The sequence below is a fragment of the Vanacampus margaritifer genome, chromosome 6 (genome assembly GCF_051991255.1).
Source record: "Vanacampus margaritifer isolate UIUO_Vmar chromosome 6, RoL_Vmar_1.0, whole genome shotgun sequence".
Taxonomy (NCBI): Eukaryota; Metazoa; Chordata; class Actinopteri; order Syngnathiformes; family Syngnathidae; genus Vanacampus; species Vanacampus margaritifer.
In genome coordinates, this window is record NC_135437.1 from 20,054,016 (window position 1) to 20,081,862 (window position 27,847).

Genomic DNA, 27,847 nt, shown 5'->3' on the forward strand with positions numbered 1-27,847 from the left:
TGGCTATTTCAAATTATAATAGTATAATAGCCTATTTAATTTTTTTACAGCCAAGTAAGTAAGCAAGTAGAATTTGATTATAATTCAAACATCCTGCATAATGATAGTAAAAATAGTACAATATGTAGTGCTACCCATCTATTTTAAATAAATATGTTGAGGGAGGGTGGTCAATTCAATCTCACATTTACCACTATGAATGTGAAATGTAAATTGTGTACTGTATTTGTACCGGGTACTGGCAGAATATTTGACATTGCACAATAAAAATAAGACATGAAGAGCTGCAATAGGAAATTGTTTATTGGAATTAAGAGTGTTAAAGAATGCCAAGTCAAAGAACATCAGTGGTCGTGTTGTGCAATAAACCAGAGTGAATGATAGAGAATCAATGTTCATAGCAGTGGGATGCATTTAGCCATCATCAACTTATTTAGCATTGAGGGAAATTCAAGTGTCAATGCATTACATTTTTTGTAAAACAATGTATGTGTTAGTTACTATGAACACATTCCTCTTCTCGATGTTCAACAAAACACATTGCACAATGTGCAGTTCGTTATCTGACAGCACTTTTCCCATTTTAAATCCCAAGATTTACAGTATGCAGGTACAGAAACACCGCCAATGCTAAAAACAACCAGATGGAAGACTGAAATGCAATGAAATCAAACAATTTACTCTCAACAACTAAAAGAGTCATCAAGGCTCCAATATTTGCTAGACCTGCATGAAGGTATTTTGGTCTAATTTCCAAACATAAAATATTCTCAAATTAAATATGAAGACATAGTTAATGAATTCATTATTTATTAGGCTTAACTGTTTCTGAGCCATTTCCATAGGTCTGAATGGAAGTTTAACAGTAGAATAAACATTTTGTATTACTTAGTCATTATACAAGTGGTCATCATTACACATACTGTAGAGCCTTGATTCTCTAATTGTTTCTGAGGAAGAATAAATGATTTCATATGAATAGTGACTGTCCTCCTCACATATAATACAGCCTTTAAAAATGTCAGATTTAATGGCTTGTGTTTTGTGTACAATGTGTGAGTTGACAGCCACACTTTTCAATTGAGATGTAGGAGTGATTCATCTTGCTGCCATCAGCACAGATCATCTCCACTTCCTTCTTTTTGGTGGCCGTTTCTTGACAACATGAGCAAGAGTGCGTCAGGCTGTTGCTCTCCGCAGAGTACCTGAGCAGATAGATATAGATCCACACATAATTACTATTGCTAAGCATATATGAGGAAAAAGTGCTGTTAATGAGAAATCTCACATTGATGTCGACGCTCCGCAGGATCCCTCGCAGGTTGACATTTCCACCGGCACGGCGGAAGTGCAATTATTCATGTGCAAGTAGGTGTTGTTTGTGTTTATTTTACATTTGGAGGGAAGATCAACTAGGAAAGACAACAGAATGCACATTTGTATGTATTAGAAAATTCATCACACAATATCTTAAGTGGATGGGAGGATGTCTATATCGGAAAATGCCATCAAACTTCTCTTATGAAATATAATACTTGGCTCATTGAGACATTTTCAGCAGCAAAAAGTTAAAGATTTTGTCCAAAATGAATTTGGTAACTTCATTATTGTTCATGTAAGATTAATACCTTAAAATATTTTTTCCCCCACTTGCTGTCGACTGAAGACGACATCACCCGTGCTGAGGAAGTGGGTAACGACCAATCATGGCTCAGTTTGCGGACCAAACCCAGAAAACAGGTGAGACATGATTGGTCGTTACCCACTTCCTCAGCACGGGTGATGTCGTCTTCAGTCGACAGCAAGTGGAAAAATTTGTTTATAAAGTTATTAACTAATTTGCTCCCAAAAACGTATAAATACGTTCTATTTTAAATGTTTTAAGTGTCCCAAAGACATATTTATACGTTATTATGTTTTTTATGCTAGAGCATACAGAAGGCTTTGATGCAGCCTCTGAACTGCAGAGAACGAGTGAAGCAATGGTAGTAATCACAAAAAATGGTGGCACATGGCAGCGGAGTATGAGATCAACCAGGGCCATGCTGCAAACAGGCGGATTTCTCCACAGTTCTAAACAGATTTGTGAATAATGATGAAACTTAGCTATACTATAATGCTAATTGCTGCAAAATGGAAACAGATATATAATAAACAGAAATATAATTTAATCTTTCTTTTAGTAGGTTCCATGTTTTTATAGCATTAGAACACAATATTCTGTGGGCCTTGCAAAATCAGTCAAAATCTAGTAAAACAGCCGTGAGCAAAGGGGGTTGCTTCAGTGAAAATGGCTGAGAGTGAATAAGTTAATCGTACAAGAAAAACAATGAAGTTATTAAATTCATTTTGGACAAAATATTGTCGATGAGTCAAGTATCCCTTTAAAGAGCCTCATTATTGTTAATTATTTTAACCCATTTCTACTGGTCTCCTGATGAATTGCATCTTCTCCAACTCACCACATGTCAGGGTCTGGCAGCAGTCTACCGTTTGGTTCACCAACACCTGGCCTTCCTTACAGGTTATTGGCGCTTGAGTGGGACACACGCGAGGTACACAATGCACACTCAGCGTATCCGCATCGCAGACACACTGCTGGCAGCCGCTCTCCCAGGTGTCACCAATCTTTAGGTAGTGAAACACAAGTAAACCATGATCAATATATTAACTAACCTGAAGCAGCAAAACGACACCACAGGTACCTCTTTCGGTTCGCCATCAGGCCCAGTGCAACCTTTGACAAGAAACATTCTTTAGGGCTTTCAATTAATTTAATCACATGATAGTTGATTATCAGCGGCTCTTACAGGCAATGACGCAGATGTCGGAGGTTGAACTGAACAAGGTTGTGCCAGGTGGACAGAAACATCCCTCCACAAATGTATTACAGTCAGACCTCTGGTAATAGTTTTCTCCCTGGCATTGCAGTGTATACTTGTTGTTGTATCTACAATGACGAAAAGGGATGGCAGGAAAATACGATGACATCAAAACAAATGTTTGAGTGTGTGCGAGTTGCAATACAGAACTGCACAATCACGTGAGTATATAAATACATATGGAGTGAGTGAAATGAGAGTTGTTACCTTGCATTGCAAGTTGGTTCCACAATCGGCCCACAAGGTTTGTAGACTTTATGTGCAGGGCATTTATATTCTACAATTAGAGAAATGTGTTGATGAATCAAAATAAATGAATATCCCCTTTTATAGATCGATATAAGCTATTTAAACGTCACAATACGATAAATATCGCGGTATGAACCTCACGATACAATAATTATCACGACATTTTGGGGATGTTGGCCATATAAAAAAATAAAAAAAAGCTCACAATATTGTATAAAAACCCATAATATTATTATAAAAAAAAGAGAAGCAAATATTGTGGAAAAAAAGCACAATTGCTGGTATGATTTATGGGAGTGATAACCTCCACAGTGGCCAAAACATTCTTACTTAAAATTAAACTGTACCAGAGTGTGCTAGAATTTTGCAAATGAAATGCAAATTCGCCTTTGTAGATGTGCTGCTTTTAACTCATTCACTGCCATTGACAACTATAGACGTCAAAAATTCTTTTCAACTATTTTTATTAGTTTAACATTTTTCCCCTCATTTTTGTTAACAAGAGTATGAAAACCTAGATTTTTTTTGTACATTTAGAACAGATATAAAATTTGTCATTAATCGTGAGTTAACTAGTGAAGTCATTCGATTAATTACGATTACACATTTTAATCTCCTGATACCCCTAATTTTTAAAGAAAAAAATATTAAAAATTAGGGCAGTCGGGCTAATCGCATGATTTCATTACTTAACTCACGATTAATCACAAATTTTATATCCGTTCTAATACCCCCCCAAATTCTAGTTTTTTATACTTTTGTCAACTAAAGTGGGAAAAAATGTTAAACTAGAAATAGCTATGAATGAAAATGAATTTTTGATGTCTATAGCCGTCAATGGCAGTGAATGAGTTTTTAATATTGTGACATGATGACAACAATATAGTGGCAATTATAATATTACAATATTGCCATTATCGTTGCATCCCTATTTATAGGGCACACATACAAAATGAAGATTTATTTTTTCCTTAAATACCCTGGTTAAAAAAAAAAGAATTGTTACTTGATTTCATTAATTGGTCATTATTAGCATGATCTTTTTTCACTGTTTGGCAGGAGAGAAAAGCCATGATTCTAATAATCCCTTACTGTGAGGTGTGTGTCATCCATGTCTACTATACAGAAAGTTCATTAAGTTTCCTTGGCGTAAAAAGGGCTACGCTAAAACCAAATGGTCTTACCGCAATGCCCCTGCGTCGCGTTCCTCCAGTCGACACAGATCGACGCCGCAGCACACATGCCGGCGTACGCCTCTAAACTGGAGCAACCCACTCTGGAGTTTGGCATGTGGCAAACATCAAATATACAGGCCTCGTAAAAGTCATCTGGTGCGATGAATCTGTGGCATTCCCCAAATACACTGTGTACAAAACACAGCCAGGAAGACAATTAGTCGCGGGCCACACTTCAGAAACAATGCATATATAATGCGTACTTACCCGCTCATTATGATTTCACAAATTTCCGGTTTACAAGTAGGTTGAGTTGGTGTTGGAATTGGTGTCGGCGGAGTAGGCGGCTTCTCGCAGTATGGTTTGTTCTTATCTGGTACATGCCACTCATGAGCCATTTCGGCGCAAGATGAGTGAATCTGCCCGCTGGGTAATCTGCAGTCGTTCTTTCTATTATTGTCACATGTACCTGGTGAGATCAGAAAACAGTTGCGATTGTCACCGTAACATGAAGACTTGTTTCATGTTGTTACTCTGAGAGCAAATACACGATTAGCTCACCGCACTGTCCCTCTGTGTTGTTGTGGAAAAGTGAAAAGGGTAAATCAACGCTGAATAAAAGACCCTTGAACATCACAACAGCTTCGATGGCCGGGATTCTCAGGAGCAGCTCGATTGCAGTGCTGGTGATGATGAAGTCGTCGTTGGCGTAAGTTGGAATTACTTTCTTGCCATTGACGTACACCTGAACACATAAGATTTGAGATTCAACAATTCTGATTTATGTTTAAACTATACTTTCATTTTAACAAGGATCAACAAAATATCAAGTAAAAAGAAGTAAAAATTGGTACCGTGTTGACTGTATTTGTGCCCCTCTCCTGTGTGAGAATGACCTCGTAGCTTTTGTAATACACAATCAAGCTGTTAGCGCAGGTTACTTCACCAGTGGCGTCACAGTTTTTGTTATCAATAAGGACGGTAAAATTGTGTCGAGGAATAATCTCTTTAACCAGTACGTAGGTGCAGTTTTTCTGAAAGCTGTAGTATTGACCGTCAAATGTGATATAATGTGGATCTCCCCAGCCGCTGCAAATACCTAGAAAGTGATAGAAATCAATTTGGACAGGACTGTTAGTGATTTTAGGATCTTTTTTTTTTTTGCATGTGAAATCCCTGAAATGCTTCCAGTTGAACTCACATGTGCATTCGTAATGGAAACAGCAACCGTTGTCATCATAAACCCTCACTGGTGGTTGGCCATTTTCACACACAGGAATAATTATTGGGTCGCATGGCGTATGTTCTGTGAGGACTTTTCCATCATCACACTTTGAAAAAGTACAGTTGCTTGAAATCCAAGTCTCACCATGCTGGAAAGGACAAATGACACACAAGTACACAAAAACATTTTACCCTGGCAATCTAAGCATTGTTTTTATTCAGACTTTTTCAGCTGTAGAATAACAATATATAATAATATCATATGAAAACATGAAAGAAATGCTAATTGAATATTAACCCAGTAAGACTCTAAGGTCTGCAAACTCGGGACAATTAGTGGAGCCCACAGTTCAAACCAAACATGGTGAAGTAACATTTAGCTGTTATGCTGCACACAAATGGAATAAGATGCCAGCAGAAGATGCCATTTTGATTGTTTTGTTTAACAGTTGTTTTTTACAGAAGTATTCTACTCAAGTCTCAAAGAATGCTATTACATCAGTCTTTGATTCTAAAAATACTTTCTATTTGATGATTTTAAATTAATTCCATGATTTTACAATAGCAAAAGTAGACAAAATGATAAATCGCGATTAATCCTGATTAATTATGGAGAATTGTGTGATTAATTAGTAAAAACAAATGATTTTTTTTACAGCACTAGTAATTTTTAGTAAGTTACATTTATTTCTTTACTTTGCTTTTAAATGTAGGAAGCTAATTTGTTTGTAAATGTTTTTAAATGTTGAAATCAGTGACACCACAAAATTTAGTTGAACTTTTTGGGATTTCCTCTAGGAAGTGAATTTCCTGATTTGATGAAATACTGCCATGTGATTCTTGGTGAGATTAGAAGAGGCAACAGTTATTCAAAATAATATTTGTAGAAGTTTGGTACCTTTCTTGGTGGGATGAGGTAATCACAGTCTTTGGGAGGCGCTTCAGTGGTTACCCTTGTGGTACTGGCGGTTGTTGTGACAACTTCTGTTGTTATGGCAGTTGTTGTTAAGGTGGTGGTAGGTGTTGGTGGAGTGGTTGGCTGACACGGTCCTGCAAACTTCTCAATATTGCAAGTCTGATTGCAATATGCAATGAAACACCAACCTGCTTCATCGGTCTTATTGTAAACGATGGTACCTAAAAGCAATCATTTAATAATCAAGTCAGTTTGAGAAAAACACTTGCAGTACTTAACATAATTAAATGATTGTTTTTTATGGTGATGGATTGCGCCAAAAAGGTCACCAGGCTTTTGTTATCAGCTGTGAAACAGGTCAAATATATCCATAGATATCATCAGTACTTACCGGGAGCAAAAACTTGATCAAGGTATTTGCAGAAGCATTCAGTGGTTCCACTTGTTGTCTGAGTTGTTGAAGGTTTTTCTGTTGACACTGTGGTAGGTTTTGCGGGTATGGTGGTTTTAGTAGATGTAACCAAGGGCCCCGTTGATGGAGCAGTTGAAACAGTTGTATCTGTAACAACTTCATGGGTTGTGGTAATTGGTTTTCCAGTTGTGACTGCAATTGTTGTGGGACCTTCTGTTGTTGTTCTTGGTGGCTTTGTTGTGGCTGCAATTGTTCCAGTTGTCGGTCCTTCTGTTACTGTAGTGGGTTCTTCCGTGGCTCTGATGGTCGTAATAGCCACAGTAGTGGGCTTTTCTGTGCTTACGGCAACAGTAGTACTGGGCTTTTGTGTGACTATGGTGGTGGGTTTTTCAGTAACGGAGGTGGGTTTTTCTGTGGTGGTTGTGATAGTGGTGGGTTCCTCTGTAATTGTTGTGGGTTGCAGGGTTGCTAATGTAGTAGTTTGTGACTCTGTACTACTAAATGTAACCAAGGGTGTAGATGATGATGGAACTATTTCAGGGGTTGTAGTAATTGGTTTTTCAGTAGAAGTGGCTGCAATTGTTGTGGGACCCTCTGTTGTGGGTTTTTCTGTGGTAGTGGTGGCTTGTTCAGTTGTTTTGGCAGCTGTGCTTATCTTTTCTGTTGATGCTGTGCTGGGTTTTTCTGTAACTGCAATTGTTGTGGTTTGGATCTCTGGTGTTGTGCTTGGAGATTCTGTAATGGTTGTTGGTCTTTCTGTAACTGTTGTGGGGCTTTCGGTGGTAGTTGTGGATTTTTCTGTTGTTGGAACAACTGTGCTTATCTTTTCTGTTGATGCTGTGCTGGGTTTTCCTGTAACTGCAATTGTTGTGGTTTGGATCTCTGGTGTTGTGCTTGGAGATTCTGTAATGGTTGTTGGTCTTTCTGTAACTGTTGTGGGGCTTTCGGTGGTAGTTGTGGATTTTTCTGTTGTTGGAACAACTGTGCTTATCTTTTCTGTTGATGCTGTGCTGGGTTTTTCTGTAACTGCAATTGTTGTGGTTTGGATCTCTGGTGTTGTGCTTGGAGATTCTGTAATGGTTGTTGGTCTTTCTGTAACTGTTGTGGGGCTTTCAGTGGTAGTTGTGGATTTTTCTGTTGTTGGAACAACTGTGCTTATCTTTTCTGTTGATGCTGTGCTGGGTTTTTCTGTAACTGCAATTGTTGTTGTTTGGATCTCTGGTGTTGTGCTTGGAGATTCTGTAATGGTTGTTGGTCTTTCTGTAACTGTTGTGGGGCTTTCGGTGGTAGATGTGGATTTTTCTGTTGTTGGAACAACTGTGCTTATCTTTTCAGTTGATGCTGTGCTGGGTTTTTCTGTAACTGTAATTGTTGTGGTTTGGATCTCTGTTGCGGTGCTTGGAGATTCTGTAACAGTTGTTGGTCTTTCTGTAACTGTGGTGGGTTCTTCTGTGGCTCCGGTGGTCGTAATAGCCACAGTAGTGGGCTTTTCTGTTGTTACAGCAATAGTAGTGCTTGCTTTTTCTGTAACTGTGGTGGGTTCTTCTGTGGCTCTGATGGTCGTAGCAGCCGCAGTTGTGGGCTTTTCTGTTGTTACAGCAGTGCTGGTGGGGTTTTCTGTAATTTTGGTTGCTGTTGTTGGTACTTCTGTGACTGTTGTTGGGTTTTTGGTGGTTGTGGGGGTTTGAGCCTGTTCAGTAGTAAATGTGGTTGCCTCTGTTGGAGTAGTCGTTGGTATGGACGGCTTTTGTGTGGTTGTTGTCAAGGTGGTGGGTTCTACCGTAATTGTGGTTGGTTTTTCTGTGGGTGGAATGGTTGTTTTGGCCGTAGTCGTTGGCTCTTCTGTGGTTGTGGCTACAGTAGTTGTGGCTTTTTCTGTTGTAACTGCATTTGTTGTGGCCCTTGTAGTCGTAGCTTTGGTTGGAGTGACACAATTGTTGATGCAACATTTGACTCTAATCTCATAGTCATAACAAATTGGAGGTATGCCTTGTTCGTTGTTATGGCAGATCAGTCCATCTGTTGGATTGCATGTTACTTTTTGACCTAGCTGATCCAAAGGTACATCTGGAAATGATTTTGCTCTGCATTCTATTTCAAGTGGTGATTTACAGTCACTCAGACTTGGATCAGTTATGTTTGCGATAGATTCATAATCTCCACCACTGGGGGTCGGGTCAGGGTAATGATTGTTGATCCAGTGGGACCAGTGACAAACAAAACAGTCAGATGGTGTTGATGGTGTTTTTTCTGTGGTTGTGGTGGTTTGGGCCTTCTCAGTTGTGACTGTTGTTGGAGTAGTTGTTGGTGCAGATGGCTTTTGTGTAGTTGTTGTGATGGTGGTGGGTTCTTCTGTAAATGTTGTGGGTTGGAGGGTTGCTGTGGTGGGTTTTTCTGTCGTTGTAGTTTGGGTCTCTTTAGTAATTGTTACCACGGGTCCTGTTGATGGTGCAGTTGGAACAGTTGTATATGTAACAATTTCAGGGGTTGTTGTAGTAATTGGTTTTACAGTTGTGACTGCAGTTGTGGTGGGACCTTCTGTGGTTGTTCTTGGTGACTTCGTTGTGGGTGCTTTTTCAGTGGTTATGGTGGTAGGCTTTTCTGTAGTCTCTGTGGTCGGTTTTTCTGTGGTCTTGGCAGTGGAGCTAGGTTGTTGTGTAGTTGTTCCAGTTACTTTTTCTGTAACTTTGGATGTAGTGGTGGTGATACTAGCAGTTTCTGAAACTGTGGTTGTGGATTTTTGTACTACGGTGGTTGCAGTAGTTGGATTTTCTGTAACTGTTGTGGGGCTTTCGGTGGTAGTTGTGGATTTTTCTGTTGTTGGAACAACTGTACTTATCTTTTCAGTTGTTGCTGTGCTGGGTTTTTCTGTAACTGTAATTGTTGTGGTTTGGATCACTGTTGCTGTGCTTGGAGATTCTGTAACAGTTGTTGGTCTTTCTGTAACTGTGGTGGGTTCTTCTGTGGCTCTGGTAGTCGTAATAGCCACAGTAGTGGGCTTTTCTGTTGTTACAGCAATAGTAGTGCTTGCTTTTTCTGTAACTGTGGTGGGTTCTTCTGTGGCTCTGATGGTCGTAGCAGCCGCAGTTGTGGGCTTTTCTGTTGTTACAGCAGTGCTGGCCTTTTGTGTAACTACGGTGGTGGGGTTTTCTGTAATTTTGGTTGCTGTTGTTGGTACTTCCGTGACTGTTGTTGGGTTTTTGGTGGTTGTGGGGGTTTGAGCCTGTTCAGTAGTAAATGTGGTTGCCTCTGTTGGAGTAGTCGTTGGTATGGACGGCTTTTGTGTGGTTGTTGTCAAGGTGGTGGGTTCTACCGTAATTGTGGTTGGTTTTTCTGTGGGTGGAATGGTTGTTTTGGCCGTAGTCGTTGGCTCTTCTGTGGTTGTGGCTACAGTAGTTGTGGCTTTTTTTGTTGTAACTGCATTTGTTGTGGCCCTTGTAGTCGTAGCTTTGGTTGGAGTGACACAATTGTTGATGCAACATTTGACTCTAATCTCATAGTCATAACAAATTGGAGGTATGCCTTGTTCGTTGTTATGGCAGATCAGTCCATCTGTTGGATTGCATGTTACTTTTTGACCTAGCTGATCCAAAGGTACATCTGGAAATGCTTTTGCTCTGCATTCTATTTCAAGTGGTGGTTTACAGTCACTCAGACTTGGATCAGTTATGTTTGCGATAGATTCATAATCTCCACCACTGGGGGTCGGGTCAGGGTAATGATTGTTGATCCAGTGGGACCAGTGACAAACAAAACAGTCAGATGGTGTTGATGGTGTTTTTTCTGTGGTTGTGGTGGTTTGGGCCTTTTCAGTTGTGACTGTTGTTGGAGTAGTTGTTGGTACAGATGGCTTTTGTGTAGTTGTTGTGATGGTGGTGGGTTCTTCTGTAAATGTTGTGGGTTGGAGGGTTGCTGTGGTGGGTTTTTCTGTCGTCGTAGTTTGGGTCTCTTTAGTAATTGTTACCACGGGTCCTGTTGATGGTGCAGTTGGAACATTTGTATATGTAACAATTTCAGGGGTTGTTGTAGTAATTGGTTTTACAGTTGTGACTGCAGTTGTGGTGGGACCTTCTGTGGTTGTTCTTGGTGGCTTCGTTGTGGGTGCTTTTTCAGTGGTTATGGTGGTAGGCTTTTCTGTAGTCTCTGTGGTCGGTTTTTCTGTGGTCTTGGCAGTGGAGCTAGGTTGTTGTGTAGTTGTTCCAGTTACTTTTTCTGTAACTTTGGATGTAGTGGTGGTGATACTAGCAGTTTCTGAAACTGTGGTTGTGGATTTTTGTACTACGGTGGTTGCAGTAGTTGGATTTTCTGTAACTGTTGTGGGGCTTTCGGTGGTAGTTGTGGATTTTTCTGTTGTTGGAACAACTGTACTTATCTTTTCAGTTGTTGCTGTGCTGGGTTTTTCTGTAACTGTAATTGTTGTGGTTTGGATCACTGTTGCTGTGCTTGGAGATTCTGTAACAGTTGTTGGTCTTTCTGTAACTGTGGTGGGTTCTTCTGTGGCTCTGGTAGTCGTAATAGCCACAGTAGTGGGCTTTTCTGTTGTTACAGCAATAGTAGTGCTTGCTTTTTCTGTAACTGTGGTGGGTTCTTCTGTGGCTCTGATGGTCGTAGCAGCCGCAGTTGTGGGCTTTTCTGTTGTTACAGCAGTGCTGGCCTTTTGTGTAACTACGGTGGTGGGGTTTTCTGTAATTTTGGTTGCTGTTGTTGGTACTTCCGTGACTGTTGTTGGGTTTTTGGTGGTTGTGGGGGTTTGAGCCTGTTCAGTAGTAAATGTGGTTGCCTCTGTTGGAGTAGTCGTTGGTATGGACGGCTTTTGTGTGGTTGTTGTCAAGGTGGTGGGTTCTACCGTAATTGTGGTTGGTTTTTCTGTGGGTGGAATGGTTGTTTTGGCCGTAGTCGTTGGCTCTTCTGTGGTTGTGGCTACAGTAGTTGTGGCTTTTTCTGTTGTAACTGCATTTGTTGTGGCCCTTGTAGTCGTAGCTTTGGTTGGAGTGACACAATTGTTGATGCAACATTTGACTCTAATCTCATAGTCATAACAAATTGGAGGTATGCCTTGTTCGTTGTTATGGCAGATCAGTCCATCTGTTGGATTGCATGTTACTTTTTGACCTAGCTGATCCAAAGGTACATCTGGAAATGATTTTGCTCTGCATTCTATTTCAAGTGGTGGTTTACAGTCACTCAGACTTGGATCAGTTATGTTTGCGATAGATTCATAATCTCCACCACTGGGGGTCGGGTCAGGGTAATGATTGTTGATCCAGTGGGACCAGTGACAAACAAAACAGTCAGATGGTGTTGATGGTGTTTTTTCTGTGGTTGTGGTGGTTTGGGCCTTTTCAGTTGTGACTGTTGTTGGAGTAGTTGTTGGTACAGATGGCTTTTGTGTAGTTGTTGTGATGGTGGTGGGTTCTTCTGTAAATGTTGTGGGTTGGAGGGTTGCTGTGGTGGGTTTTTCTGTCGTCGTAGTTTGGGTCTCTTTAGTAATTGTTACCACGGGTCCTGTTGATGGTGCAGTTGGAACATTTGTATATGTAACAATTTCAGGGGTTGTTGTAGTAATTGGTTTTACAGTTGTGACTGCAGTTGTGGTGGGACCTTCTGTGGTTGTTCTTGGTGGCTTCGTTGTGGGTGCTTTTTCAGTGGTTATGGTGGTAGGCTTTTCTGTAGTCTCTGTGGTCGGTTTTTCTGTGGTCTTGGCAGTGGAGCTAGGTTGTTGTGTAGTTGTTCCAGTTACTTTTTCTGTAACTTTGGATGTAGTGGTGGTGATACTAGCAGTTTCTGAAACTGTGGTTGTGGATTTTTGTACTACGGTGGTTGCAGTAGTTGGATTTTCTGTAACTGTTGTGGGGCTTTCGGTGGTAGTTGTGGATTTTTCTGTTGTTGGAACAACTGTACTTATCTTTTCAGTTGTTGCTGTGCTGGGTTTTTCTGTAACTGTAATTGTTGTGGTTTGGATCACTGTTGCTGTGCTTGGAGATTCTGTAACAGTTGTTGGTCTTTCTGTAACTGTGGTGGGTTCTTCTGTGGCTCTGGTAGTCGTAATAGCCACAGTAGTGGGCTTTTCTGTTGTTACAGCAATAGTAGTGCTTGCTTTTTCTGTAACTGTGGTGGGTTCTTCTGTGGCTCTGATGGTCGTAGCAGCCGCAGTTGTGGGCTTTTCTGTTGTTACAGCAATAGTAGTGCTTGCTTTTTCTGTAACTGTGGTGGGTTCTTCTGTGGCTCTGGTAGTCGTAATAGCCACAGTAGTGGGCTTTTCTGTTGTTACAGCAATAGTAGTGCTTGCTTTTTCTGTAACTGTGGTGGGTTCTTCTGTGGCTCTGATGGTCGTAGCAGCCGCAGTTGTGGGCTTTTCTGTTGTTACAGCAGTGCTGGCCTTTTGTGTAACTACGGTGGTGGGGTTTTCTGTAATTTTGGTTGCTGTTGTTGGTACTTCCGTGACTGTTGTTGGGTTTTTGGTGGTTGTGGGGGTTTGAGCCTGTTCAGTAGTAAATGTGGTTGCCTCTGTTGGAGTAGTCGTTGGTATGGACGGCTTTTGTGTGGTTGTTGTCAAGGTGGTGGGTTCTACCGTAATTGTGGTTGGTTTTTCTGTGGGTGGAATGGTTGTTTTGGCCGTAGTCGTTGGCTCTTCTGTGGTTGTGGCTACAGTAGTTGTGGCTTTTTCTGTTGTAACTGCATTTGTTGTGGCCCTTGTAGTCGTAGCTTTGGTTGGAGTGACACAATTGTTGATGCAACATTTGACTCTAATCTCATAGTCATAACAAATTGGAGGTATGCCTTGTTCGTTGTTATGGCAAATCAGTCCATCTGTTGGGTTGCATGTTACTTTTTGACCGAGCTGGTCCAAAGGTACATCAGGAAATGCTTTTGCTCTGCATTCTATTTCAAGTGGTTGTTTGCAGTCATTCAGACTTTCATAATCTACATTTGCTATAGATTCATAATCCCCACCATTGGGAATGAAATCAGGGTAATGATTGTTGATCCAAGATGACCAGTGGCAAACAAAACACTCGGGTGGTGTAGATGGTAGACCAGTTGTAACTGTTGTTGGAGTAGTAGTTGTTGTTGTTGAAGTGATTGTGGTGGGTTTGTTTGTAAATGTTGTGGGTTGGAGGGTTGTTGTGATGGGTTCCTGTGTGGTAGTCTGGGCCTTTGTGGAGGTTGGTCTTTCTATGATAGCCAAAACATAACCAAAAACAATCAGTGTGTTGCTCCATAGGGCAATATAATGTATGCTGATTAGAATGCATAATGCTTATCATTAATGTTTTTCATAGTTGAACATTACCTGTTGTCACAAACACAAATTCTGTTGTCGTTGGCATCGGCGTGGTTGAGGAACTGCAGGCCTTTACTTCTCTTGTAATATTTCCGTGTTCTCCACAAATAGCAGTAATACAGGTTCCGTCTCCATCATGAGTGTCATATGCTATATCTCCATAATTGTATATTTCGCCATTATATAAACAAGTGCAATCTGCAAAGTAAAATAAAACATTAGCTTGATAAACTGTGTTTAAAAAAAACTTAAATAATTATGGAAACAGCAATGTTTTTACCTTGAATGCTGTTGATGCACTGCCTCTCTGATGAAGAACAGTGGCTAAACAGCAAATTAGACAATAAAATTTAAAAAAAAAAGTCCAAGTGTTTTTGAATGTTTTGATGGATATCCTACCATTTCTGACAGTTTTCTGTCTGAGGCATCATCTCTCCTTCTGCATAATGCTTCCCTTCATCATCATAGCACCCGCATTGCTCCAGCGATACACACTTCATTGTTACCTCTTCTAAATATGGTTGAGCGGGTGGACACCTTGGATAGCAGCCTTAAAGACAAAAATGTAACTGTCAATTGCACAAGCACATAATAGACAAAACTAGGAAGCAAACCTTTCGGAGTTCAAACAGCTGCATACATTTTATTGACTGATGCTGATCATGACCAACGTACCTTCTAAAGCTGGGATGTGAGTATAGCACTTTCCAGAGGGATTCCTGCAGGTCTTCATACAAGGTTTTCCACAAGGTTCATAATGCCATTCACACTCACCGTCAGGATTGTAGTAATCACAGAATAGAGCTGATTTAAGACAAGAAATTAATATTAAGATGTAGATTATAGAAGAGATAGTTTAATAATTTAAACATGTTAATCCCTGAAGGCAAATGTACTTATATACCATTTTATTACTTTAAAATGAACAGAATATGCATTCATCTATAAGAAATAACCCATAGCGTGGTTCAATTGTAAAATAGTGAGGATTATGCAGGATTAGATGTCGATTAATTCTGGAAAAAAAAGTAAAATGAGTACTTACGACAGACAGAGGGAGTTCTCCATTTTATACAATCTCCGGCCTTATTACAGGCAGCTGCATAGGCAGCCACACCCGAGCAGAAGCACTCACAATCTCCTCCGGTATTACAGGCACATGTATCTCTTACGCAAGCGTTATAATAGTGCTGAGGGTCCACCTTTAAAGATTAATACATGTAAAAATAAATAGAGTTAAATTTATAACCCCCAAATGTATTGCACTGAATGTACAAAGTAAGTGCAGCATATTGGATTTTACCTTTGAATGGCAGGCACCAAACACCGCACTGTTGATGATGCTGCAGCGTTTTAGTGCCCACGCCTGCCTGTGCGAGTACAACGTGCAGGGGCTTTTTATCACATTTGTGTTGGCACAGCTCTGTGACACTTTCCAGCTGTTTCCAAACTCAAAGGCATCTACCACCACCTCTTTGTTTCGGGTGGTAAAATCATTCTTGATGTTGCCGTCGTAATTCCCACACAGACCACAAACTTTCCCCTGTGTTGAAACAAGACCGTGTTAGTTTACCGAGACGACACAAATCACTGATGCGGGTTCCCTCACCTTAAATGTGGAGCTGAGTTTGATCATGAGTGTTGTCTTCTTATTCCAGATGAGAACAAGACCATTCTTCGCCTCAATGACAAGATATAATCCAATCGTATGGACTTTATAAGGTATTTCTAACCCGGTGTTTTTCTTTATTACAGTTCCATCTTTAAGGACAATTTCACTGTTCTGAAAAAGAAAAGAAAAAAAAGGTTAATCGAATTTAAATCAGCATCCCAATAGTAGAAATGCCATTTTCAAATTGCAAAGATTGCAATTTGGAGAAAAAAGCGGCTTCTTTTTGGTCGGTTGGTAGGTTTTATTTTTCTATTTATATGTATACTTTATTTTGTTTCTTAAATTTTTTTAGTGTCTACATAAAGTCCAATGCTTACGAGGCGTATCAATCATGAAACATAAAAAGTTGAGGTGATCAAGTCACGGATTTGTTTGCATTATTGTAATCTGGTTTATGAATTACTGATTTATGTGTATGCCACACTTGTTTTCTGAAGTTGTCAAAGGTCAAAGTGTTTATTCAGTTAACAATTACAACTGAGCTACATAAATAAACTCTTTACTGATTAAGGGTTAATTTGCTTTATTTTAGCATAATACTAATCAAAACACAAAAACATATTTATATTAAATATGATATTATTTATTGTAATACAGATTAAATTATTGCTTGTGTTTGTTAAAATTTACATGGGAAAAGAACCTTGAAAAAATAATTGCATATTAATCATAATCACAATGTTTTTCAAAATCATTTATTAATTGTTTATTCGTATTCATACTAATAAGGGGTCCTCAGTTTTCAAAGTAGTTCCGATCCTATGCTGGTGATGTAACCTGAATTTGTACATAAGTCAGAACTGTACTGTATCACTAGCCCACACTAATGCAATGTATACTCTAAAAAGAGAATTGTTGAACCAATTTAAGATTACAAATTGAATTGTTGACCAACTTTGAAAAAAATTGCTTCAATTGGTATCACACGATTGAATTAAGTTAGTCCAAAGTGAATATATTAAGTTTAATTAATTATGAGTTCATTAAACCTAATACTTTGGATTGGAGTCACTTTGGATTAATTTAATTCAGGTGATATTATTAAGCTTAATGAACTCATAATTAATTAAACTTAATATATTCACTTTAGACTAACTTAATTCAATCGTGTGTTACCAATTCAAGCGATTTTTTAAAAGTTGGTCAACAAATCAATTTGTGATCTTTAATTGGTACAACAATTCTCTTTTTAGAGTGTAATACTGAAAAAGTGATATCGAACATCCCTAGTCATACAAATGGAACCCCTGTACAACATTTTACATGCAATAATTTAAGACAAAACAATTTACCCCTAAGTAGAGCTTGATCGCAGTAGAGCAGATGCTTTCACTAGGTCCACATGGAACGCTCTCAGTCAAGACCCTGAAGGTGCCGTCCTTGTTGTCCCCGCAGTAATCCTAGATGACAATGAGGTCAGATATCAAAATAATCGCGCTAAAGCATAAAAAAGGTAATTACACATTGAACACAAGTGATACCTGAGAGAAGACGTAGCCACAGTCCCCATTAAAGGTAAATTTTTTGTCATCATAGGTGATGTAATGGCCTTCTCCATATATTGTACAGGTTCCGTCACAATGCTGATTGGTGCATTCCCATTGTCGGCTCTTGCAAGTGCTTTCATCACGTAATAAAATTTACATAAGACAAGTTGGATACAACGCTAATGAAAAAGGACACATAAGAGAGTGCTGACCAGGTGTTGCAGTCCACTTTAACAGTCTCCCCAGGTTTGTAGGATTGTCCGTTATAAGTGCAGGGACAATGCGTCTCTTCAATACAACCTCCTTTACCATCAGACAACAGGCCAGCAGGACATACGCAGCCCGAGACGCAATGTGTGCTAAGCTGTCAGGCGAAATCACAATGTTAAATTATGTACACATCAGAGGAAAACCTGCATAGTCACATTCGACAATTATCTGACGGTATACATGACTAATTCTGAATAATTGTTTTGAGTCTTACACATTCTGTGTCCAGAGTCTGACAAGTCTTTTGGCACTCTGACCCTGAGTCACCGGGCTTTGCACTTGAGCAGTTGAAGAAAGTCATTGGAGCGCTGCATGCTGATTAGTCAACAAATTTGTTAGAAAGAACACAAGTGTACAATACATTGGCATTGGTCAAAAAAATCCATCCACCATTCTCATTCTCACTTATAGAAAATCGATGGATGTCAGTATAATTAAAGAATAAGGTTTTTCTGAACTATTTTTTAAAAAAATGTTGCGAAGGATGCTTTGTGTTGTACCTACATTCAGTCAGATGGTTTCCTGTGCAGTTAAGTTTCCCACCACGGCAGATGCTGAAATGCAAAGAAAATATGGATAAAGTTGACACTTTTACATGATCAGGATTTTCAATCACCAATCAGCAAAAAAAGATAATTGATCAGCACTGATGGACCGCTCTATCTAATCTATTTAAACAATTTGTTTATTTACTGTACAGTTGACCCCCGCAATTCATGGAGGATTGGGGTCGGCCCAGCCCACAAATTCACATACAATTTATGGCCACTGAAATGCATTGGGGAAAAAACTCAAAAAACAATTAAACCTTAAAAATGATCCCCCAAATGCTGATAAACATTCAATACATGGAAAATGAAAAAATGAAAATATAATTTAAAAAATAATCTGGGAATACTATCTAATAGCGTTAAGGATTAGTGAAGTGAGGCTACATTCAAATAGCAATTTTTTTTAAATTCGCCAACTTCAATTTAAGTTCACCTGTAAAGGTTCTAAAGCATTTTAAGTTCATCCTGCACTTTACCAGAAAGCTGAATATCCTTCACTTATTTTGAGTACCAGGGGAAGTTCTAGGGTCAGAGGTTTAGGGCTATTGAGCTCCCGGCCAGACAAGATAAATGTAACAATTTTGAACATTTTAACGGAATTTCATTACCACATTTATGAAACAGAAGTATAACACTTTTCGGTCATGGCCGTTCAATCAGTTAGCTTGTCAGTAGCACCTTGGCTTTAATATTAACACACGCACAGGACATAGAACAAGCTTCTCCCATTCCTATTCAGAGGATAGTGTTGCTGACTGTGACCACCTGAAGTGTCTCCTAGAAAAAAGGGGCAGTTAACGCCTAGTAATTGGTGTAATTGTGTTAGTTTCTAGCTTGTTGAACTCGTTTCACTTCCAGACATTCTCACTGAAGCAACCTCCGGTTGTTTCCTGGATTTTGACTGATTTCGCAAGACCCACAGAATATTGTGTTCTATTGCTACAAAAACATGGAAACTACCAAAAGAAAGATTAGAGTCTCTTCTTTCATCAGGAAAAAAAGTACATTTGTGTCGGTTTCCGTTCTGCAGCAATTAGTATTAGAATATAGCTAAGTTTCATCAATATTCACATTTCTGGTGAGAAAACTGACAAAAAGTGCTTGTTGCAACATGCCCTGGTTGATCTCTTATAATCTGCTGCCACCTGCTGGCCGTTTTGTAAGCACTGCCATTGCTTTAAGCCACCTCTTCATGTCAGAAGTTGCATCAAACCTTTTTGTATGCTCTTGCATTAAAAAACAACAACATAAAAACGTTTAAATACGTTTTTGGGGTGAAGGACAAAGTATTAAAAAAAACGTGTTTATACATTTTTGGGTTTGAATAAGTTAAAAAAAATAACCAAATAATTTCTTAAATTTTAGAGGTGCTGGGATTCAATTTAGGGGTGCTTGAGCATCACCCAACAGGGGCTAAAAATGCCCATGGTATGGCACTCACCAAATTTGTCCATGGACCCTGATGACCTGCTTCGGCCGCAGCACCATGTCCCCTGCATGGCAGGAGCACTGATAGGCTGGCACGCACTCGCCCTTCTCATTGAGGTAAGTGCCCTCAGCGCAGCCACAGCCATCCACAGGTGTCAAGTCGGCATCGCAGGTTAAGTCCGGCTGACCCAGAGAGCGGCAGGTGCGACCACAGCTTGTCATGTGGTAGTCAAACACTAAAGTTGAAGGGCAGGTTGATGTGTATTTGCCTGTTGAACGAACATGCAATACAGTTAGGCTTAATCCAATTGATTAAACTGCGCAATGTTTGCGTGAAACTCACCACATACGACCTCACGCCATCCTGCCAAAGAGACGCCAGCGGCGGCGCAGGCGTGAACGTAGGAGGACATGATAGCACATATAGAATCTAAACTGTTTTCACCAGCGCACGTGTCATATATACAAGACTGTGGGAAGAGAACATATCAAATGAATGTGTTGTTTAATATTTTATATTTTAATACTTTATTTATTAACCCCACCAAGGGAATTCTTCTCATTTGGTAAAACTGTAATTTCGTAGTGAATAATGTTAAATCTCACTGCAAAATGGCAGCCAAATGGATAATGTGTCTTTTTGTTTGTTCAATATATAAAATTGTCTGGCCATTGAAATATTAGCGTGGTCCCAGATACCAATAAATGAATGAATTTTCTTTCTACATGTAGAATTTTTATTTTATTTTTTACAATATTTTAGTCATTTATTATTATTATTATTATTAGTAGTAGTAGTAGTAGTAGTAGTAGTAGTAGTATTAGTCTACTACTTTAGTAATGAATGTATGAACAAAAATGACAAAATCCACACACAACCATTTTAGACAAGTATGTAGCACAAGTGCTTACAGTTAGATAGTCCTCTGGGTTTATCTCGGAATGACACTTGGAAAACACTCCTCTTGTGTCGATGAGCATGGAGCACCAGTGGTGAGCATATTTCTCTAAGAAGACACATATACATGCAGTATAAGGGAATGCAGAAGAATGTAAAAACTAGAGCTGTCAAACGATTACATTTTTTAATCAGATTAATCACATCTTAGAATTTTGATTAATCCCTTAATAAAAAAGGCTTTTTTCTCCACAAAAAAATTCCCGCCAAATTTGAAGAGCACCACCGGTTATGTGTTCATTCTTTTGACATTTAATGGTATGAGGACGTCTTCAACATTTTTTGATCCACTGCACACGCTCATCCTCCTCTTTTTCTAATCAGTTAATTACTTGCATAATTTAAAATGAAAAAAATGACCCCGGTATTTTGACATGAACAAATATTCTAAATGGGATACGCAAACATTCATTAAATTTACTTTAAAGCATGAAATTATGTTTATTGCTCAAACACAACTTGTGCTACCTTAAATAAACGTAGCCATCCGCTGTCACGCTAAAGGATCATCTTGGCAAAAATGAATAGTGTGATTAATATGCTTTAATTCATGATTAATGCGATATTTTTTTGTGATTAATTAATCGATTAACGCATTAACTTTGACAGCACTCGTAACAACATTACCCATCCATCCATCCATTTTCTTGACCGCTTTTCCTCACAAGGATCGCGGGGGTGCTGGAGCCTATCCCAGCTGGCTTCGGGCAGTAGGCGGGGTACACCCTGAACTGGTTGCCAGCCAATCACAGGGCACACAGAGACGGACAACCATACTCACAATCACACTTACGGACAATTTGTAGTGTTCAATTAACCTGCCATGCATGTCTTTGGAATGTGGGAGGAAACCGGAGTACCCGGTGAAAACCCACGCAAGCACGGGGAGAACATGCAAACTCCACCCAGGAAGGCCGAAGCCCGGACTTGATCTCACGTCCTCTGCACTGGGAGGCGGACGTGCTAACCAGTCAGCCACCGTGCTGCCCGTAACAACATTACATTACTTTGAAATACAATTTAGTACAGTTAATGAGGGTTTTGAGATGGCTGACCTATGAAATAGATTATTCCTAGTTACGCTATTTCCTATATTGATTTTGGCATCATCACTGTATCTTTGATAACATATTGCAATTTTATATATATAATTTTATTTTATTTTTTTAAATATAACTTACCCTTGTCTACACTCAGAAGACAGGGGTCACCAAGTATATTATTGACATCTGGACAGCTTCCTTTAGTCTTCCACGAGTTGGCAAATGCGGCAGCGGTCCCCTCAATCATCCCACTTCTGGTTCTGAAGTCATTGCATTCGACATCGTTAAAATCGCCACAAAGACCTGCAAAGAGAGGAAAAGAGAGAGAACAATCACCAAACAGATAGAACAGAGTAGCCAGGCAAGACAAAGGATTTGGTCAGATATGACAACTTACCGAGGAGTTTGCCTTGATGTGGAAGGCTGGCTTTGATATAAACCTGCATGATGGGCGTGAGCTGAATCTCAAGGTGAAGCCCGTAGACAGTGTGGATCACCATGTAAAATGTGGATGGGCTGAAGATTGTAACGTCATCTGTAGGGAAAAACACACACATTTGAATAAACAGGATCCGAGTCAAATGAATGCCTTCATTTTTCATGACAAGAAACGAAGAGAAAGAAAGCACTCACCCGTGAAGAAAGGCAGACGAGAGGTGAGTTTGTTGACTAAAACTTGACCGCTGGAGTCAACAGCAATCATCTGTATGTGGAAAATGCATTAAATATGATCAAATATGTCTTCTATTGTGGGTAAACAAAAATATCCTTACCATGGATTTTGGCAGCAGTAGAGTGACTGCAGTCAGGCAAGTTGATTTATCGGATTTTTCACATTTGACAAGGTCACCCAGGACAATGAAGGTCCCATTTATCTCCTACAGAGGAAAACATGTATTGTACCACTATTTGGGGAATAGCAAATAGCGAGGGTCATTTTATTAGCTACAGTAAAAAAAACATCTAAGTTTTTGCCCTAATGGTTGGAAAATTTTGAATTAGAGAGGAAAAATATGAATCTAGTTAGCCTTTAGCTTTAGCCTTACCTTTGTAAGAACATAAGAGCAATCCCCATGGAATGTGTATGTCTTATCATCATAGGTGGAGATGTGTGAGCCACCCGTTACAGAGCAGACACCAGGACAGTCAGTGTCATGACACCTCCACTCGCCCTGAGTACACATGCTGCCGAAACAATGAAGTCAGTTTCATAAAGCAGCTTCATAGAAGAAGAAGAATAGAGCATAGTCACCATGTCTGACAGGCCCTGGAGTAGGATTCGCCAGGTTTGTAAGGCTTGCCGTTGTGCATACAGGAGCACTGGTCCACGGGCAAACAGCCGCTACCGCCAATGTCGTCCAGGAGGGTCCCTTGGTGGGAGATACATTAGGAAATTATTCCAACCAGCTTGTTTCTCAAATCTCCAAGTTGAATCACACCTATTTGAAGGCAGCACCATATATCTATATATGTAACTACGACTGTGCAATTAACCCTGTCCTGCTGGGCAAAATGTATTTATTTATTTATTTTTTGCTGATTTTTACTCTTTTCCCATGTAAGAACAACATGGAATCTTTTTGGGGGTTATCTCATGTTTTTAGTTGTTATGGTGGACGCCAGGATAATATGGCTGTAAACTTACCAAGCTTATATGCAACATGTATAACATGAACATTATGCAAATATACTTGCGATTGTGATTGGATTGTTAGTTGTTGACATCATCCAAATTATGCGTTTTATTGGTTTAGACGCAAATATGTCATGTCCACTGAGACCATCAATCGGTCTGAAGGGGTTTAATCCAAATTCAATTCCAATTTCAATTATTACACTCCACAATTACAAAATCAGCATAATCGCACAAAAAAAGATCATTAATACTATTTTTGGGTTGTTTAAATAGATAGTTTATACATTTACACCCTTTTTAGATTTTAAAATAACAAATTTAATAGATTTTGTTTCATCCAAAAGGAACTTGCATAATTTTAGTGTTTGAAAGAATATATACATTTATTTGTCATAATATTTTTTATTTGTTTTTTATGTTTAAACATTTTCTTGTTTTGTACCAAAAAATGAATAAATTATCGTCCTGCTGCACTCCAACTTCAAGCTTTTGCCAACATAAATAAATACATATATATTATTATAAATATATATTATTATTAATTCTGTTTGGTCCAAAAGGGACTTACATAATTGTAGAGTTTCTATTTTTTTTTAAATTGGTCTTAATATTTTTAAATGCTTAAACATTTTCTTGTTTTGTACCCAAAAATAAATAATCCTTTGAATAATCATGATTTCAATTATTGCCAAAATAATCGTGATTATTATTTTTTCCATAATCGAGCAGCCCTATATATATGTAACCCTACCAGGTGGACAGAAACATCCATCGACGCAGTGTTCCTCACATACTTGGCTCCTCTGTGGGTCAGTACAGGTGTCCATGCAGGGGCTCCCACATTCTTTGTACTCCATGTTAAATGGGCACGTTTTTTTAGCTATTAACCATAAAATAGGAGTAAAAGTGAATAAAAGTGATTCCGATGAATGAGCATGTCAAACATGTTCTCCTCACCGCACAAATGTGCATTCCATTCCTGTGGCTCCCCGCCCGCGTGAGCGCATTGGCGCGAGTACTCGGCCATGGTTGAACACAAGCAGGACGTGGAGTTGCTTTTACAGGAGCACAGGTCCTGCACGCAAGCTTCCACGAAGGCGTCACTGTTGATTCGGTCGTGACAGCTGAGGAAAGAAGCACCTGACACGAAACTCTCACAGTCGGCTCTCTGAGGGGGCAAAGCAACATGTTAAATATGTGTTTGACAAATCTTCATTTTTGAGGCCATCCTTCCATTAGATACCTGACTGAGGGAGCAGGTTTGGGTAGGGGGCAAGATTTCGTCACAGTTGTCAGTCGGACCGTTGGTTTTCCAGGCCTCGTCTAATTCCTCGGGAGAGCCTGGAAAAGTGGGTTTAGTAAATTTTAATACTGGGATTGTGGTCAATTGTAAATTTTAAACATTACACAGGGTGTTCTCAAAAACTGACATCATTTCAGAGTCTTATAGCCGATTCTCGCTTACAAATGAAATTATAATTTTAAAAAATGTTTTAATTTGTCTTTTTTGGGTGGTAATTACTCAAATGGGCGAGTAATCGGGCCAATACGGGCCATATTTCAAGGGAAGGTAAGGTAAGGTAAAAATGATCTAACATCAAGCAAGTCCTCCTCGCCAGTAGTTGGCGCTATACTGTGTCAGTTTGACACATTGGTGAATCATCATGTGCGTCGGAAAGACTAAAAGATCATTCTTCACATTTATTTGTCATTGTGTTAATTGGAAATGTATATACAAAAGAACTGGTATTGGTACTCAAAGTGAATAATTGTACTTTTATCAGTTTGAAAAAAGGGGTAGCAAATATCCCTAGTACAATATTTACTTACCATCAGTGTGATCTCCATTGAAGTCGCCACACAAACCACAAGTCTGATTCTTGTACTTAGCATCCAACTCAACCTGTAAATTGCACAAAAAAATGTAAGAAAGGGCCGCTCATCCATGGCATGTGAGAATTACAATTTAATTTATCCGCTGAGTTGATAGAGTTCAATGTCATACTCAAGGGCACTTACACGGTTTAGAATTCAAACCTGCAACTGTTCCCATTGGTTCATGAGGTAAGTTGGTCGTCTCTCTTATGTTTTAATTAATTGTACAGTTCAACTATGCAATATTAAAACATTTCATTTTTAGCAACTTTCCATCATGAATAAATCATGCTAGCAACATAGCATTTTTAGCGTGCCGCCATGCATGCGCCTTTGCGAGCTAGCAGTTTAGCTTTTTTTTTGGTGGAGTTTCCCAATCGCTGGCACGTCACTCACTCATCCTTTTTTCTTTTTTTTTTAGTTTAAATTTATTCTGACGATGATTTGGTGGATGGACTTACCCAGAGAGTGTCTTCTTCATTCCACATAACAACCACGCCGCTCGTCGCCTCAAACTTAACGTAAGAGAACGTTCTCACGATGGAGAGGCCCGCCTGACTGAAAGGCAACGTCACACTAGACGGAGAAAAGTCATTGCAGGTTAACCTCCGTGTATGACCCATAAAACTTGCATTGTGTCAAATGTTCTCACATGCTCACCTCTCGTCATTGACCGTGATGGAGGAGTTGGACAGTTCCACCACCACTCCCTCCAGCCGCATCGTGACCCGCTTGAGAGGAGCGGCCAAGCCAATCTTTTGCCGTTGCAACTGGATGTTAAAGTCCTCATAGTTGCCGCTGCCCTTACAGTTGGATGCAAGGAGATAGTTGCAACTGGAGCGAAGCTGGTAGAATTCGCCGTCAAAAGTCCTGAAATGGTAGTTTCCCCATGTGCTGCAGAACTGGTTGTCGTGGAATGCGCTCACTTCTGTAACAGGGTGGGAAATGATGTGACTTGTGGAAACAGGTGAATAGGATTAAAAAAATACAATAATAACTTTTTTTTAAAAAAAATCTTTAAACAGGACATAACAACATACTTTTTATAACCGATTATTTGCTAGCCGAGTACAGTAATAATAAAAAAGTATTACTATCGTAACTAAAATACATATTTTTTGGTCCGATAAAGAATAAATAAATTACAGACTGAACAGTATGGTATTTCACAATATTTTATCCATTTGTATTTTTTTTTTAGCTTTACAACACAGAGTTAATTTGGAAGCTGTAGATTTTATTTATTTATTTATTTTTGCAGATTTACCCCCCCCCCCCCCTCGTGGTTATCGTTATCTTAATCTTCTTTTGTTATGTGTTAATGTGAGAAATTTGGAGTTGGGCAAAAATTTGAAGATTTAAAAAAATTGACAATTTTTGCCCATTTGAAATTGGCTAATATCATCAGATTATCAGTTTATAAAAATTACGCACAAATGTCTTAAACTGTATTTATACTAAGAACATTTTTATTCAACAGTATTGGACCGTCTGACAAAATAAAACAGGAATTATAAAATAAATACATAAATAAAAAGGAAATGGCTCATATTGGCTGTTGAAGTCGAATGTCTGATTAATCTACAGTATTTGGTATAGCTTTTACAAATTGGTGTATTTGCGATAGACTGGAGAGACTGGCCACTCATCAAATGTGAAATTTGATGAATACCGTACCCATTTCTAAAAATGCTGTAATTTTTCTATGAATACAATAAATAGGGGGTGTCAAGTGAAATATAATTATTGATCTTTTAGGTATTTTGACAAAAACATATCACAGGCAAGTTATTAAGACACTTCAGAACATTACATTTTTGACTCGTGGAAAAAACAACAACAACAACATATTTGTCTCTTTAAGTTGACCTTACCTGTAAATACCGGCACTGTAGCCACCGTCTCAACTGGTACTTGAAAAAGAAGAAACAACTTTTTATTGCTTTCATTAATTAATTGATAGTAGCTACACATATATTATTATTAAATTTTAGACACACAATCAAAATCATACAAATATATACAGTATACAGTCTGATTCAATCTGAATCAGAATTTTATTTCAACACTAAGCATGGTTTACACTCACTGGTCACTTTATTAGGAACGCATGCGCACAGACACCCGTGAGATTCAATACAAGAGCTTTATCGGCGTAGCGTAAAACTGCATTGCAATATATTTCTAACACTGCATTACAACTTCACCTCATGTTTGCTAGTTTAATGCTAACACATAACGGGAAAGGGCTAACAAATAGCATCTAAGTGGCGGTGTTATAAGTGTTTATTTGAAAATAAACGGTGCAACAACAGATGTACACAGAAAATATAATAATCACGGTGACAGGCATATATTCTTTATCCTCTGTGAAAAATGATTAATATTACAGCAGCATGTAGCCAAATCACGCATTTCAATTCTTTACATTCAATTATGTTATTACTACGTTTTTTTTATTTTTATAAAGTATGACATTATAAAGTGCAATTTTCCTTTTATAAAAACACATTACCAAAACTTTTATTGTCTTTTTTGGGGGGGGGGGCACTTGGATTGGATGCTAATGTGCAGGTGTGCCTAATGAAGAGTTCAGTCATGAGCCTATACGTACCGATGGATGCAGCAGCCAGTCCAAAGCAGAGGCTGAGCCACGATATCACCCATCCATGCGCCATCCTGCGTGCTTTCATTGGCATCAACTGGGTGAACTGGGCCTAAATGACCAGTGCCATGTAATATAGTTCATTGGCTGTTTGCAGTTTAGGAGGAGTGACATTGTGA

At 39.1% G+C, this 27,847-nt stretch overlaps 1 protein-coding gene across 1 annotated transcript; it reads right to left on the reverse strand.

Annotated features, from left to right (window-relative positions):
- Positions 1-285: 285 nt before the first annotated feature.
- LOC144053359 (uncharacterized) lies at positions 286-27,753 on the reverse strand. The gene is made up of 42 exons (XM_077567750.1): positions 27,678-27,753; positions 26,938-26,976; positions 25,724-25,991; positions 25,525-25,639; positions 25,019-25,091; positions 24,432-24,529; positions 24,146-24,356; positions 23,940-24,068; positions 22,805-22,922; positions 22,599-22,737; positions 22,326-22,430; positions 22,186-22,255; positions 21,950-22,087; positions 21,691-21,855; positions 20,464-20,558; positions 19,895-20,021; positions 19,565-19,820; positions 18,077-18,126; positions 17,787-17,887; positions 17,515-17,666; positions 17,297-17,435; positions 17,108-17,215; positions 15,753-15,926; positions 15,447-15,686; positions 15,189-15,345; positions 14,819-14,947; positions 14,543-14,693; positions 14,424-14,467; positions 14,153-14,341; positions 6,838-14,034; positions 6,429-6,667; positions 5,508-5,679; positions 5,161-5,405; positions 4,868-5,051; positions 4,574-4,775; positions 4,316-4,494; positions 3,090-3,159; positions 2,811-2,950; positions 2,706-2,737; positions 2,463-2,628; positions 1,289-1,412; positions 286-1,205 (listed from the first exon to the last, which is right to left on the reverse strand). The coding sequence occupies exons 1-42, from the start codon at positions 27,739-27,741 to the stop codon at positions 1,028-1,030; spliced, it is 12,972 nt and encodes a 4,323-aa protein (XP_077423876.1). The 5' UTR covers positions 27,742-27,753; the 3' UTR covers positions 286-1,027.
- Positions 27,754-27,847: the final 94 nt, after the last annotated feature.